This window comes from Peromyscus californicus, unplaced genomic scaffold, assembly GCF_007827085.1.
Source record: "Peromyscus californicus insignis strain IS unplaced genomic scaffold, ASM782708v3 Scaffold_6__1_contigs__length_162567912, whole genome shotgun sequence".
NCBI classification, from domain to species: Eukaryota; Metazoa; Chordata; class Mammalia; order Rodentia; family Cricetidae; genus Peromyscus; species Peromyscus californicus.
The window spans coordinates 83,395,619-83,409,565 of NW_026294584.1; the positions used below are offsets into that span (position 1 = coordinate 83,395,619).

The 13,947-nt window shown below is 39.7% G+C and overlaps 2 gene segments (V, D, J or C); both read left to right on the forward strand.

The window, feature by feature from the left end:
• Positions 1-839: 839 nt before the first annotated feature.
• On the forward strand, positions 840-1,719 carry LOC128099577 (Ig kappa chain V-II region 26-10-like). The segment is given in 3 exon segments: positions 840-888; positions 1,284-1,600; positions 1,675-1,719. Coding segments are annotated over 3 exon segments (411 nt in total).
• A 10,835-nt stretch (positions 1,720-12,554) lies between these two features.
• On the forward strand, positions 12,555-13,051 carry LOC128099578 (immunoglobulin kappa variable 1-27-like). The segment is given in 2 exon segments: positions 12,555-12,603; positions 12,729-13,051. Coding segments are annotated over 2 exon segments (372 nt in total).
• The last annotated feature ends 896 nt before the right edge of the window (positions 13,052-13,947 follow it).

A 13,947-nucleotide genomic window follows, 5' to 3' on the forward strand; every position in this document is an offset into this window, starting at 1 on the left:
ACCAGGGACCCTTTCTCAAATCATCTTTTCTATGACTATTATTATTATTATTATTATTATTATTATTATTATTATTATTGAGACAGGGTTTCTCTGTGTAATAGTCCTGCCTGTCCAGGAACTCGCTATGTAGACCAGATTGCCTCTAACTTGCAGAGATCCACCTGCCTCTGTCTCCTAAGTGCTATGAGTAAAGGCATGTGCCACTTCCACCCAAGAAAAATTATTTTTAATATCCATCACTTTAACATTTTTAGATAAAATTTAAGATATACCTTCCAAATATGTTTATTTAATTTGTGTCCATCACTTTAACATTTGTATGATAAAAATTTAAGATATACCTTCGTGGTATGTTTATTTAATTTTGTGATCCTACAGAGACAAATTCAATATACCTCAGGAAAGGCAACTCCTAACTTCTACATTCACCATTCGTAAAAAGAGGGATTTCTCTGTAAAACTCATGAGAGTGGAGCAAAAGCATGATTATTCAACTCATAGAGAATGATTGCATACATGTCTTCATTTCCACTCCTTCTAGTGTTTCTGTAATACAGCACTTATTGAATGTCTACTGTAGTACAGATTGACAGTCTTTAGCATCGTCTTTTCCTGTTAAGCACACTTTTATTATTGTCACCCCTGACATAGAAGATGTTCCATGACTTTTGCAATCATAAGAAGCCTGCATGACTCTTTCCTCCATCTATACTGTAACACTAACCTCAACCTTTGCATATTGCTCTCTAGGGAGGACCCACCCTTGCTAGTCTGAGATAAAAGCTCAGTTGGCATCCTGTGATGACTGATCAGTCTCCACAGACTGCCTCTTCAAAATGAAGTTGCCTGTTCTGCTGTTGGTGCTGCTGTTGCTCAGGATTCCTGGTGAGGACAGAGGGAAGTGAGAAAGGAGAATGGGTAGGGAGAATGAACCCTGGGCTCCTGCTCATCACATATATTCTGTCCATGTATGAGAGGACAGAGGGGTTTTATCATCCAGGATGGGGACTGTGAGGTATAAATCTAGTGGAGGGAGGTTTCAGATAGGAGAGAACCTGTTCTATAATGAAGATTATGGCACAATGGAATGGGATGGTATAATTCTTGCCTTGAAGCCCCTTAGGACTTTTAATCCATTTGGTTGTTCAATAAGGGAATTTTAGTGTATAAAGAATTGTGTGTAAAAATGAACATCTCATCTGAAATAAATATAAAAAAGAATATATGAAGATTTTTATGAAGTGTGTCCTTAAGTTTGTACTTCTCTGTCTTTATTTCAGCTTCCAGAGGTGATGTTGTGATGACCCAAACTCCAAGCTCCCTGCCTGTCAGCCTTGGAGATGAAGCCTCCATCTCTTGCAGGTCTAGTCAGAGCCTCTTACTAAGTAGTGGAAACACGTATTTGGAATGGTACCTGCAGAAGCCAGGCCAGTCTCCACAGCTCCTGATATACAAGATTTCCAACCGATTTTCTGGAGTCCCAGACAGGTTCAGTGGCAGTGGATCAGGCACAGATTTCACACTCAAGATCAGCAGAGTGGAGCCTGAGGATTTAGGAGTGTATTACTGCATGCAAGGTTCATATTTTCCACCCACAGTGATTCAGACCCTAACAAAAACATCCCTGCTTGGGGAGGCCCAGCTGCTAAATATGTTACTTATCTGTGTGAGAGAGGGAGGGGCACTGAGGATCTCCAGATTATTGCTTGCAGCTGAGGGATTTGGAGCATGAGTGCCTGCTTTGGTTACACCTCAAGTGTCACGCAACTCAGTTTTCTTCAGCTGCAGTAACAATGAAATTGCCTTAAAAGAATGGTGAACACATGCATTTTCAGCAACCCTGAACGACTGGGCTAAGTCTGAGTGAAAACCCATTCTGATTGAACAGTTCTTGTCTGCGTTCGTCACTCAAAATTATCCTGTAAAACAGACAAGAAACTGAGACGTATTTCTTTAACTTTCCTCTTGAATATATAATTACTTCATTTGTCACATTTTGTGCCTATGACTTAAATTCCATTTTATTAATATAAATATTGTATATTCTATTCCCCTTTGTTTTCTCTTTGAGTAAAGTATGTTCATTGACTCCCTAAGTTTAGAATATTTTTTACTCATGAAGTCTTGCTTTTCTGATGAACAAATAGTTCTATTTAATCTCCATCTACCTGTTGTTACTATTTTGACTCCATGTTTATTTTCACTCCAAGTACATGCACAGTTAATGATGGGTAGGAACATATCCATGCTAGACTTTTCTGGTTGTTTTTAATATATTCTTTCCATTGTTCCAATTTGTTTTTTGTTTGGTGTTTTTATATATTGATAAAATTTTAACTTTTTTCTTCTACAGTTGTGTAAATATGGTGAATTTCATGTAAACCTACTTTCAGATTAAATTACTTTTCTTTAGTTTCCAGAGAGTGCTTATTTTTCTTTCATTTCTGAAGGTTTCCATTAATTGTATTTTTTGGGGGTCAGGGAACTTTTGTTGTTGTTTCTTTCTTTTCTGTTTTCTTTTTTTTTTTTTTTGTAAATGCTCAGTTTTTCGAAACTCAGGGAAGCAAGGCAGCTTGTAACAATGTTCTCTTAAATGCAGGGAAAACAGGCTGAATACAAAGCAGGTTATTGGTCTTTTTTTAATTAGGAAACTTTTTATTCATTTTACATACTAACCAAAGATCCTGCTCTCTTCCCTCTTCCTGTCTGTCAGCATTTTCCCCACAACACACACCCCCATTCCCTCCTTAGACAAGGTAAGGCCTCCCATGGGGAGTCAGCAGAACCTGGTACCTTCAGTTGAGGCAGGTCCAAGCCATTTCCCCTGCATCAAGGCTTTGCAATGGTCCCACCATAGGTAGTGGGCTCCAAAAGGTTAGCTCACGAATCAAGGATGGATCCTGATCCTACAGCCAGGGCACCCCTTAGGCAGATCAAGCTACACAACTGTCTCAATTATGCAGAAGGCCTTGCCTAGTCCCATGGAGGTTCCACAGCTGTTAATCTAAAGTTCATGAGTTCCCATTAGTTTGGTTTGGTTGTCTCTGTAGGTTTCCCCATCATGATCTTGATGCCCCTTGCTCATAGAATCCCTTTTCTATCTCTTTGACTTGACTCTTAGAGCTCGGCATGGTGTTTGGCTGTGGATCTCTGCTTCTGCTTCCACCATTTACTGGAGAAAGACTCGATGATGACAGTTAGGGTATTTACCTATCTGATTACTGGGGTAAGCCAGCTCAGGCACCCTCTCCACTATTGCTAGTAGTCTAAGCTAGGGTCATCCTTGTGGATTCCAGGGAACTTCCCTAGCACCTGGTTTCTACCTATCTCCATGATGTCTCCCTCTATCATGGTATCTCTTTTATTGCCCTTTCACTCCCTCTCTGTTCAGCCTCCACCATCCTGTTCCCTTATGTTCTCATCCTCCATCCTCTACCCTCTATTGACCCCCCACCCCCAGTTTACTCAGGAGATCTCATCTGTTTCCCCTTCCCAAGGTGATCAATGTGTCCCTCTTAGGGTCTTTCTTGTTAGCTAGCTTCTCTGGAGTTGTGGGTTATAGTTTGGTTATCATTCGATTTACATCTAGTATTCACTTATGAGTGAGTAAATACCATGTTTGTCCTTCTGAGTCTGGGTTACCTCACTCAGCATGATATTTTTCTAGTTCCATCCGTTTGCCTGCAAATTTCATGACATCATTGTTTTTTACTGCTGAGTAGTACTCCACATTTTCTTAACCCATTCTTTGGTTGAGGGGCATCTAGTTTGTTTCCAGGTTCTGGATATTACAAATAATGCTGCTATGAACATAGTTGAGCATTTGTTCTTGTGGTATGATTGAGCATTCCTTGGGTATATGCTCAACAGTAGTATAGGTGGATATTGAGGTAGATTGATTCCCAATTTTCTGAGAAACCACCATACTGATTTCCAAAGTGGCTGTACAAATTTGCATTCCCACCAACATTGGAGGAGTGTTCTCCTTGCTCCGAATCCTCTCCAACATAAGCTGTCACCAGTGGTGGCAGGGAACTTTTGTTGTTGTTTCTTGCTAGAACTTTGGCTATATTACCCAATTATCTCCTACATGTTATATTCTTATTAAGAAATTAGTGTGAGTCTAGCAGGATTCCCTTCAATGTATCTTAGGTCTCTCCCTCTGTTTCTCTGTCTCTTGTCTGTCTGTCTGTCTGTCTGTCTCTCTTGCTCTCTTTCTCTGAGATTTGATATTTTGGACAGTTGTTTTGCATTGAATTTATTTGAGAGTTTTTGAGCTTTCAGGACCTGCATGTTCAGATAGGACTTCATTAACTATGTTTTTTTGTATCTTCACCTTTCTCTCCTCTTCCCATAAACCCAGCAATATAATTTCTATTCACTCGGTGGTGTCCCATATACTGCCTGTGTTGTTCATTTTTAATTTTGTTTTATTTTAATTCATTATATACTTTGGAGATTTAAAAACATAAATAATGATTATTTTATATTTTTATTTTTACTCCGAATTATCTTCTTCCCTCTAACACTGAAACTCTTATTCTCCACAACCTCCTCAAACTATAATGATTTTTTTTAAGTCACTGAGTTAATTTTCTTTGCTTGCATGAACATGAGTTGGGTCTTATGCACTGGAGCAGAGCAGCTTGTTACTGGCTAACAGCAATAGTGGCTACAACACTGAGGAGAATGGTACAGCCTTTCCTAGAAGCCATTAACTGTGAATAGTCTGTTATTGAAGAGTAGGAACTCATCAGGCTCTCCTCCATTCATGAAGAAATGTTGATGGATCCAATCTTGTGCAGGGAACCACAGCAGTGAGTTCACAAGTACAATGATTATGTCCAGAACCCACTGTTTGACAGCGTTCCTTGCTATTCTTTTCTTCTTACATTCTTCCTACATCCTGTTGGAGATGTCCCTTGAGACTGAAGGGGGGGTATACTTATCCTGTTGAGGATCAGTGTGAACACACCATAGTTATTCCCAGCACTTTGAAGAGCTGTGAGCTTCTACACTAAGTACCACCCACTACATAAAGGTGTTTCTCTGATGAACACTGATAACATCACTAATCTTTAGGTTTAAACATAATATTAAGAAAACAATTTGACAGGATGCCTATTCAGAAAAACACCAGTTGTTTGTATGACATCCCTAGCCATGGACTCTGGGATGGACTTACAATACCAGACACTAGTTCTCTGCCAGTGAGTGGGTCACAGATCTAACCAGAAAGCTCTACGTTAGCATGGGGATAAGGATCATTGCATCAGGTAGCATTCTGCCAAGCAGATCGCCATTATTGTAGGTTATAAAGTCCACAGCTGAGAAAGACTTTTGATAACTTTTTTCTACATCAGGGTTACGCAGAGCAACTTCCAGAACTGAAAAATTTAACCATCCAGGAGGAGATTTTAAGGTGAATTCCAGCACCATTTCTCTATGTTCTGCAACTAAGATGTATATTGTCTTTATCAGTAATATTTGTGCCCTAGTTTTGGTGGGCAATCAAAAAAACTGGCAATATCCTGTATTGTTTTATAGCTTTAGGGCTTCTCTCATAATGAGGATTTCTATACATGATACTAGGATCTTTGTTTTATAACCTGTGATTTCTAGAGGAGGATTATCTACCGTGCAGTCTGTTTCATTGATCATCGACTCTCCTTTTAAAATAGAGTAAGAAAATAGTGTGTTTCCACAGTTTTTTTAAAAATACACTCTTATTTTTGGTTACTCAACAACTTCTCCTCTCCGCTATTCCCTGTCCTATTTCTACTTAAACTTCTTGGCCCCTGCTATCCTTACTGTCTACTTTCACATCACACACATTCTACTATTTTCTCCCCTCATGTTCTCTTCTCAATCCTTCTCTAGTCAACCCTTTCTATTCCAACACTGCAGACTCTAGATTAATAATTTAAATATGACAGTTCATAGGTATAATTCACTCATGAGAATGAACACGTGATATCATAACAAGTAGATATTCATGGCTGCACATTTTTGGGGTGGGGGTGACTGAGTTAGAGTTACTGGGAACTTATCTTTCAGGAACTGGAGTCAGAAACAGATGGCTAATAGGTGCCAAGATGGATGCTGTACTGGCTGGTTTTGTCTGTCAACTTGATACGAACTAGAGCCATTAGAGAGAAAGGAGCCTCAGTTGAGGAAATGCCTCCATGAAATCCAGCTGTAAAGCATTTTCTCAATTAGTGACCAAGGAGGAGGGCCCAGCCCATGGGTGTGGTGTAGTCCTGGGGCTGGTGGTCCTGGTTTCTGTAAGAAAGCAGGATAAACAAGGCAGGAAAAGCAAGCCTGTAAGCCGTTTCTCTCCATGGGCTCTACATAAGCTCGTGCCTCTAGGATCCTGATGTGTTTGGGTTCCTGTTTTGACTTCCTTTGGTGATGAACAGCAATGCTGAAGTATAAGCCAATTAAACTGTTTACTCCCTAAAATTGCTTTTTGGTCATTTTTGCAGCAATAGAAATACTTAGGTTCCTAGCATAAAATGGGCTCTTAGAATTCACCACTGCTCATTCATGATTTGTCAGTGTGTGAGATGGCATCTAGTGTTCCAGTATGGTTATGTGGTTTTAGATATGTGACTGAGAAAGAAGCCATAATGAACAAGAATTTGTGTCCTGGTCATAGATCTGCCATAGATGGAAAAGTATGGTACAGGTTAATTCTGGATCATGTTTTATGATTTGTAAATATCTGTTTTTTTTCTTTTTGAATGAACTATCTTTTAGAATATGAACAAAAGCTGTGGGTGTGATTAGTAGGAAATAAAGTATAAGAGGAAACAATCTTTAAATATTTTTCTATGTCTATATTAAATAACATTTCTGTATTATGATTCTTTTCGTATCCAATGGTAATATCATGATAACCCAGACTCTGCTCACTCTGCCAGTAGGCCCTAGAGAAGCTGTTTCAGTATCTGCAGATCAAGTCAGGACCTAATACAGATTATTGGAAACACAATTTAGATTGGTACATGCTGAAGCCAGTCCAGTCTCTGCAGCTCTTCAGCTCTAGAATTTCCAACCAGTTTCTTGGCATCACAGACCAATTTGTTGACATCGAGTCAATGACCAATTTCATATTACAAATTAACTTAGTGAAGCCTGAATTGCTGGGAAGCTTATAGTCTCATGGATTCTATGACCATTTCTACCACTGTGATACAAACTCCAAAAAAATCTTGCCTTAGATGGCTCAGCTGCCTTGTTTTTTTTTTTAGTTTGGGTAACAGTACAGCAGAATTTTCAAGCATGTATAGGAGGATCAGACTGAAACATCCAGGGAGTAGGTTAAACTTGAGACTGGTAGACGAGAAAGGCCTTGGCTATTCCTTAGGAACCACCTGCAAATACCTACATTCTTTTATTATATAAGAAGCAGCAATATGAAGAGGGTCCAAAGGCCTTCAGATCAGCTGAGCATGAAGAGAGAAAAGCTGACTTTTTTGTCTGTTTTAAATCCTCCCTACCTTTTGTAAATACAATTTCAGAATTTGTTCATGAGCATAGCTGCATTGCTGAAGGGAAAGATGATTCGTGGTAGCCAAATGTAAAATATATTGATATAGATGTGGATAAATAATTTTTGGTGTTTTATTTTCTGTCAAGTATTTTTACCTGACTGGTTTACATGAAATTATTTGATATAAATAAAATACTACCACTCTTTCCTCTTCAAGCTTCTTACTTCTTTCTCTTAGTGTACATTTCAAATTGAAGGTTTCCCCCCAAGATGGGATCATGTGACAAGATTTCCAAAATCATAGGGCAACCGTCCTCTCAAAGGGGAAAAGGACGCTGCATGTATTTGTTTTTTGTATGTCCTGTGATAAATGACTACAACCTAAATACCTTTCAGAATCACAAAGTGATGATCTCATAGTACTAATTTACAGGACTCTATCTGTGCTAAAATCAGATGTGGGATGGCTGTGCTTCATCTAGTGCACTAAAAAGAGAATCCGTTTCTGCCTTCTCATCTCCAAGACACCCCAAGCTCTGTTCTAAGGTCCTCTCACCTCATTACAACATTCATTATGGCTTCTCTCTTCAGGGTAGTGTCTCCTTCCTTATTCTCCACCAATGGTACGAGGACCTCATAAGTATACTGATCTTACCTATGTATTCAAAATATTCAACCATTTTCTGTCATATACCAAATTTCTTTTTATATTTTTTTAACTAATTGAAATGCAATATTCTTAGTTTCCATACATCATAATAGATACATTTTGTGATGGAGACTTTATAAATTTTATGTTTTTCTTCAGCCTAAAGAAGAAATTTTGAAATGAAAATTAATTATAAAATTAATTATAATTAAATTATAGCATGCATCATTCAAGGTATTAGCTTTCATTTTTTCAGAATGTACTATGCACGCTGTTAAGGGATGGAAGAAACCAATAGTCCTACCAGTTGTGATGACTATGAACTAAAAAAGTGACCAGGACAGTGTGACTAAGTGTGCAGTTTAGCAGTGGTCTACATAGCTTGAGGTAATCAGCAGCTTTTTAGTTGAGTACAGGGCCCATTAAACAAAAGGAAAATCATGTTTGGTAGTGGAAACCGAGTCAACTCCCTGGAGCTAGTGAGGCCCAGGATCTTGGAGACCACAACTCACACTTAACTAAACTAGCATAATCTCTAACCACATTTTCAATATGTCTCCTCCTGTCCACATCACCCGTCATCAAAGAAATATCTCTTTCACCTTTTAACCTGACAATTGTTCTCTAAACAGAATAAAATAATTTTAAAAAACCACAAGGGATTTTAATATGTATGAAAGATGGATGAATGTGATTTGTGGCCTTTGAACTGTTTGTTGCAGGGGCTGAATATTCTTATCATTCCTCCACAGATTGTTGCTTCTTGCTAGATGCTTCCCCAATTTTTGAGAGACTAAAAATAAATTTCTCTTTAAATTCACTGGAAAGCTCCCAGTGGAGAAAAGGAGTCAACAGTCCTATCCAACTCCTGTCCAACTGTAACACCAAGGAAGAGGGGAGAAAAGTTTGTAAGATACAGATGATCAAGGCCACTTCCAAGAGTGCTGGGAGATGATCATCTCATCACACACACACACACACACACAGAGAGAGAGAGAGAGAGAGAGAGAGAGAGAGAGAGAGAGAGAGAGAGAGAGAGAGAGAGAGAGAGAGAGAGAGAGATGCAGATTCAGAGGCAGAGAAACAGAGACTCTGAAAATATTTTTGAATTATCAATAATATTCTTTAAAGCGAGTGATTGCTAACTGCACAGTAAGTATTTTTAGAGTGATCTTATGCATTAGAAAGGGAGGAGTGACAGTTCAGGAAACCGATTCTCTGTAAGATTAAGGACAGCATGGAACGGAAGGTTGTTTTATTGTCCTCACAGTGGCTGCACCTGAATCTACTGCTATTTCAGCTACTGACTGGGGCTCCTCAATCACTGCCCCACTGCTCAGACAGGAGGTTTGTGTGAACTGTGCTGGAACTGCCTTTGACTCTGCAGCCAAATTTAGTTTTTGACTAATTCTCTATAGTTCTATTTTTACCAATAAAGACCCAGGAGTCAGATGCTGGGGTGAAATCCTGCTAGCTCAGAAAGGCAGAGAAGAAACCAGCTGTCTTTCTCCTTACACAGCAACTGAGAAAGATAGATTCTCTTCCATGATACTAAAACTTCTATGATACTAAACCAAAAAAGATGGCCAAACTCAAAGTCACTCCCTACTACTTCCTGTGTGTTTCTCTGTCTAGTTTCTGGACTCCTTCTAACTCTCTATAGCTACTTTCTTTTTTTTTTTTTTTTTTTTTTTTTTTTTTTTTTTTTTGGTTTTTCGAGACAGGGTTTCTCTGTGTAGCTTTGCGCCTCTCCTGGAACTCACTTGGTAGCCCAGGCTGGCCTCGAACTCACAGAGATCCGCCTGGCTCTGCCTCCCAAGTGCTGGGATTAAAGGCGTGCGCCACCACCGCCCGACGTTATAGCTACTTTCTATCCAATAATTGCTGGCTCCACCTTCTGACTCAAGGTTTTATTTAATTAATACAAATTCAGGGTTCACAATGTGATCAAATATCCCACAAAAATAGAGGGGTATCTAAACCAAGTCCTCTTAACTTGAGTGTCAAAGAGTCTTGCAGTTTGGATGACGGTGGGTGTGTGAGGGACACACTTGCTGATGGAGCATGTTATTGATTCAGTCTCTCACTGTGTTAAGAACAGCTTAGGTGCCAATAGGGAAACAGAAACTCAGTAGTCTTAGGGGGAAATTCTGCAGAGCCTTAGCCCATGTGTCTGCCCTGTTTATGGCCTCCTGCTGCAGGAAGCCCACAGCATTATCAGATCACAATGAACCTGGTGGGGACACTGGACTTGATGCAGACTTCTCCCAAGAACAACACAGAATCGACACTGGAGAAACTACACCATGTTAATTGCCACAAACATACAATGCCAGGAGAAAAAAGCAAACAGAAACAAAAAACAAAAAGCAGTGTGAGTTACTTAAAATCCTTTCCACCGTGGAATCTGCTCTGCTGCCTCCTCCTGGAGAGCTGACCTCTGTGGCTCTTACTTCATGCATTTTCTGTGCTGATGCTCAAGTAGCCAGGGCCTCTATATCCTGCTGTGGAAGTTTTGCAGTGTCTTTCAGTGGCATGGGGGAATCCTAAACTGACTTTAAAAGCTCACTGGTTATAAATGAACAGTAAAGCCCATTAAATTAAAAACTTTCTCCTTAAAAAGTTTAAGTCAATGTACAAAACTGTGAGGAATTAAGAAAGACATAATTAGATATGTAAATTCTTATGGAACAAAGATATGATAATTTAGTTATGTTACAGATTGGTGACACACCAGAGTTCATTGTTAGAAAGCATGAGGAAATTAAAATTTTCTTTTTTTTTATTAAGAATATTTTAAAATTTATGTTGTATACCAATCAAAGATCTCTCTCTTTCATTCTCCCATCCCTCCAGCCTCCCCCTCTCCCCTATTCCTTCCCACAAGAAGGTAAGGCCTCCCATGAGGACATTCATTTAGTAGAGGCAGGTCCAAGCCCCTCACCTTGCCTCGAGGCTGTGCAAGGTGTCTCACCATAAGTAGTGGGCTCCAAAAAGCCAGGAAAAAAATTGTTTTCAATGTATATCTTAGTTAGGGTTACTATTACTGTGATGAAAGACCATGTCCAAAACCAGGCAGGGGAGGAAAGGGTATATTTGGCCAATGCTTCCACAGCACTGTACATCATCCAAGGAAGAAAGGACAGGAACTCTAACAGGGATGGATCCTGAAGACTGGAGCTGATATAGAAGCCATGGGGCAGTTTTTTTCCTTATGGCTTGCTCAGCATGCTTTCTTATAGAGCCTAGGACCCCTACTCCTGGGATGGCCTTACCGACAATGAACTGAGCCCTCCCCTCATCAATTATTAATTAAGAAAATTATGTATAGGATTGTATATAGCATTACCTTATGGAAACATATACTTAATTGATGTTTCCGCCTCTCAGATGACTTTAGCTTTTGTCAAGTTGACATAAAAATAATCATCATTGTGTGAAATAGTACTAGAAGAGATATTTGATGTGGAATTTGCAGGTTTGTGGATCAGAGTGATTTCAAAAATAAACTCAGTCTGTAGAATGCCTCTTCTTCTAACAGGGAAAAGTCTGAATAAGAAAGATCATGAGTAGTTTTCCCAGAGTATAAGAGACATTGAATTGGGGATTATTTAGTGTTCTTAGAGAAAGAGACATTCCAGAGACTTTCAAAAGGCAGAGAATAGGTAAGTGAAAAAAGGCCTTGAGAAATAGAGGAAAACCCTTATGTGAGGGTGACAGTTTAGTTATGACACTCAGTATCTAGGTCCTTCCCTACAGATCATTAAACTATGTTTATCATATGGTGTTTTCACATTTCATTATTTTACCATATAGCTATAAATGTATGCATATACTGACCTCCCTTTGTTTCCTTCTACGCATATAACTTTTAGCCAAAGTTATATCTCTGTCCATCACTTGTCCTGATGATTTATCACACAAAACCCCAGAGAAGAAAAAAGAAAACACTTTATCCTCAGCTTAAATTTCTTGCAGTTTCCAAAGAATTAAATCTCCAATTGTCTTATATTCAACTTTAGAATTAATTAACTTATATTCAAAGTTATATTCATCTCCAATTAACTTATATTCAAAGTTAGAAAGAAAAGTATGATGTTATCCATGTAGTAAGAAACAAAACCAAACCAAACCACCCCATTTAAAGTACTCTAGACTAATTATATCCTGTAGTCCCTAAGGGGAAAACATTTCTCAGCAGCAAGTGTGTGTCTCCCAGGTCTGGTGGAGGGTCCCTATGGACTGAGACTTCCTGTGTTACTGAACTGAGCAAACTCTGCAGCTGTCCCTAGGACTGAAAAACTTTGCTGATTTGCATGTGCCCAGAGCATTTCCCCTTTAACTGGCAGATTCTTAGCTGACTTCAAGTCCCTGCAGTAGTCAGTCCAGTCAGGACACAGCATGGTCATGAAGTCTCCTGCTCAGGCCCTGGCAATTTGGCTTCTCTGGCTCTCAGGTAAGTTGCATAGGATAGAAAAATTATTCAGTCCAGAGTAGCCATCACTTCCTTTCTAATCAGAGAATTCCTACTATAACATTGTTAATTGTGTTTTTTTTGTTTGTTTGTTTTTCTACTGTCAGGTGCCAGATGTGACATTCAAGTGACACAATCTCCATCCTCCCTGTCAGTATCTTTAGGAGACAGAGTCACCATCAACTGCCTGGCAAGTCAGAGCATTAGCAATGCACTAAGCTGGTACCAGCAGAAATCAGGACAAGCTCCTACACTTTTGATCTATTATGCAGATAGTTTGCAAGCTGGTGTCCCATCAAGGTTCAGTGGCCAATACTCTGGGAAAAGTTTCACTCTAACCATCAGTAGCCTGGAGCCTGAAGATGTTGGAACTTATTATTGTCTGCAGTATAACAGTGCTCCTCCCACAGTGATACAAGCCATGACATAAACCACGGGGAGAAGTAGAAGTTGGAGGCTGTGCTGTCCCAGCGGCTGCTCCTTGTTTGCGTGCTCATACTGCTTGCATATCAAGAAATAGTTTTGCTTCAAAGTGCCCAAATATCTGCATGGGAATCCTTCTCTCTATGGTCCTCTGCCTGCACTCAGTGTGCATCTACCACAACAGGCAATAAACTGCCTAACTGTGCGGTCCTTGGATACATCTGGGAAGTTCAAGGAGACACTGTTGATGCTTAAGTCTGCATGTGACATATCACAAGACAGGTGCTGATGGATGGTGAAAATCCTTTCCTTCGACTTCACATTTCCTTGACAGATTTCGTGGGGCCCAAACCGACACCTAAGTTCTCCTTGACAGATTTCACAGGCCTCAGACTGACAGCTACATTCTCTTTGACAGATTTTGGGGGACCGAACTGACAGCTACATTGTCCTTGACAGATTTTATGGGGCCTAAACTGACAGATTTATTGGGGCCCAAACTATCTGTCTCATCATCGTCAAATATTATAGAGATATCCGACAGGGAAGTGGTGGGGGTAATAAAAAGATTACCCATCTTTTAGAGGGAAACAGCAAGCAAACAACAGTCAGAAGATGACAGTCAACAGGGGTATAATTTGTATCAGACCCTTATGTATGTGCTTAGGGGGATACACGTAGGTTTTTAGGCCATGACTGTATGCCCACATGGTGTCTCTGGAAATAGGATGGTGTTTCGGAGCCAAGTCTTGGATCAGCCTTCTGGGGGCTGGGTCAGTCCTTATGTGGAGTGCCAGGTGAACTTAAATAGAAAAAAAAATGTGCCTTCCTAACAGGATAGGCAGACAAACATGACAGACAACACAAAAGGAGGAAATAAATGGGGGTCCCAATGCTTAACTG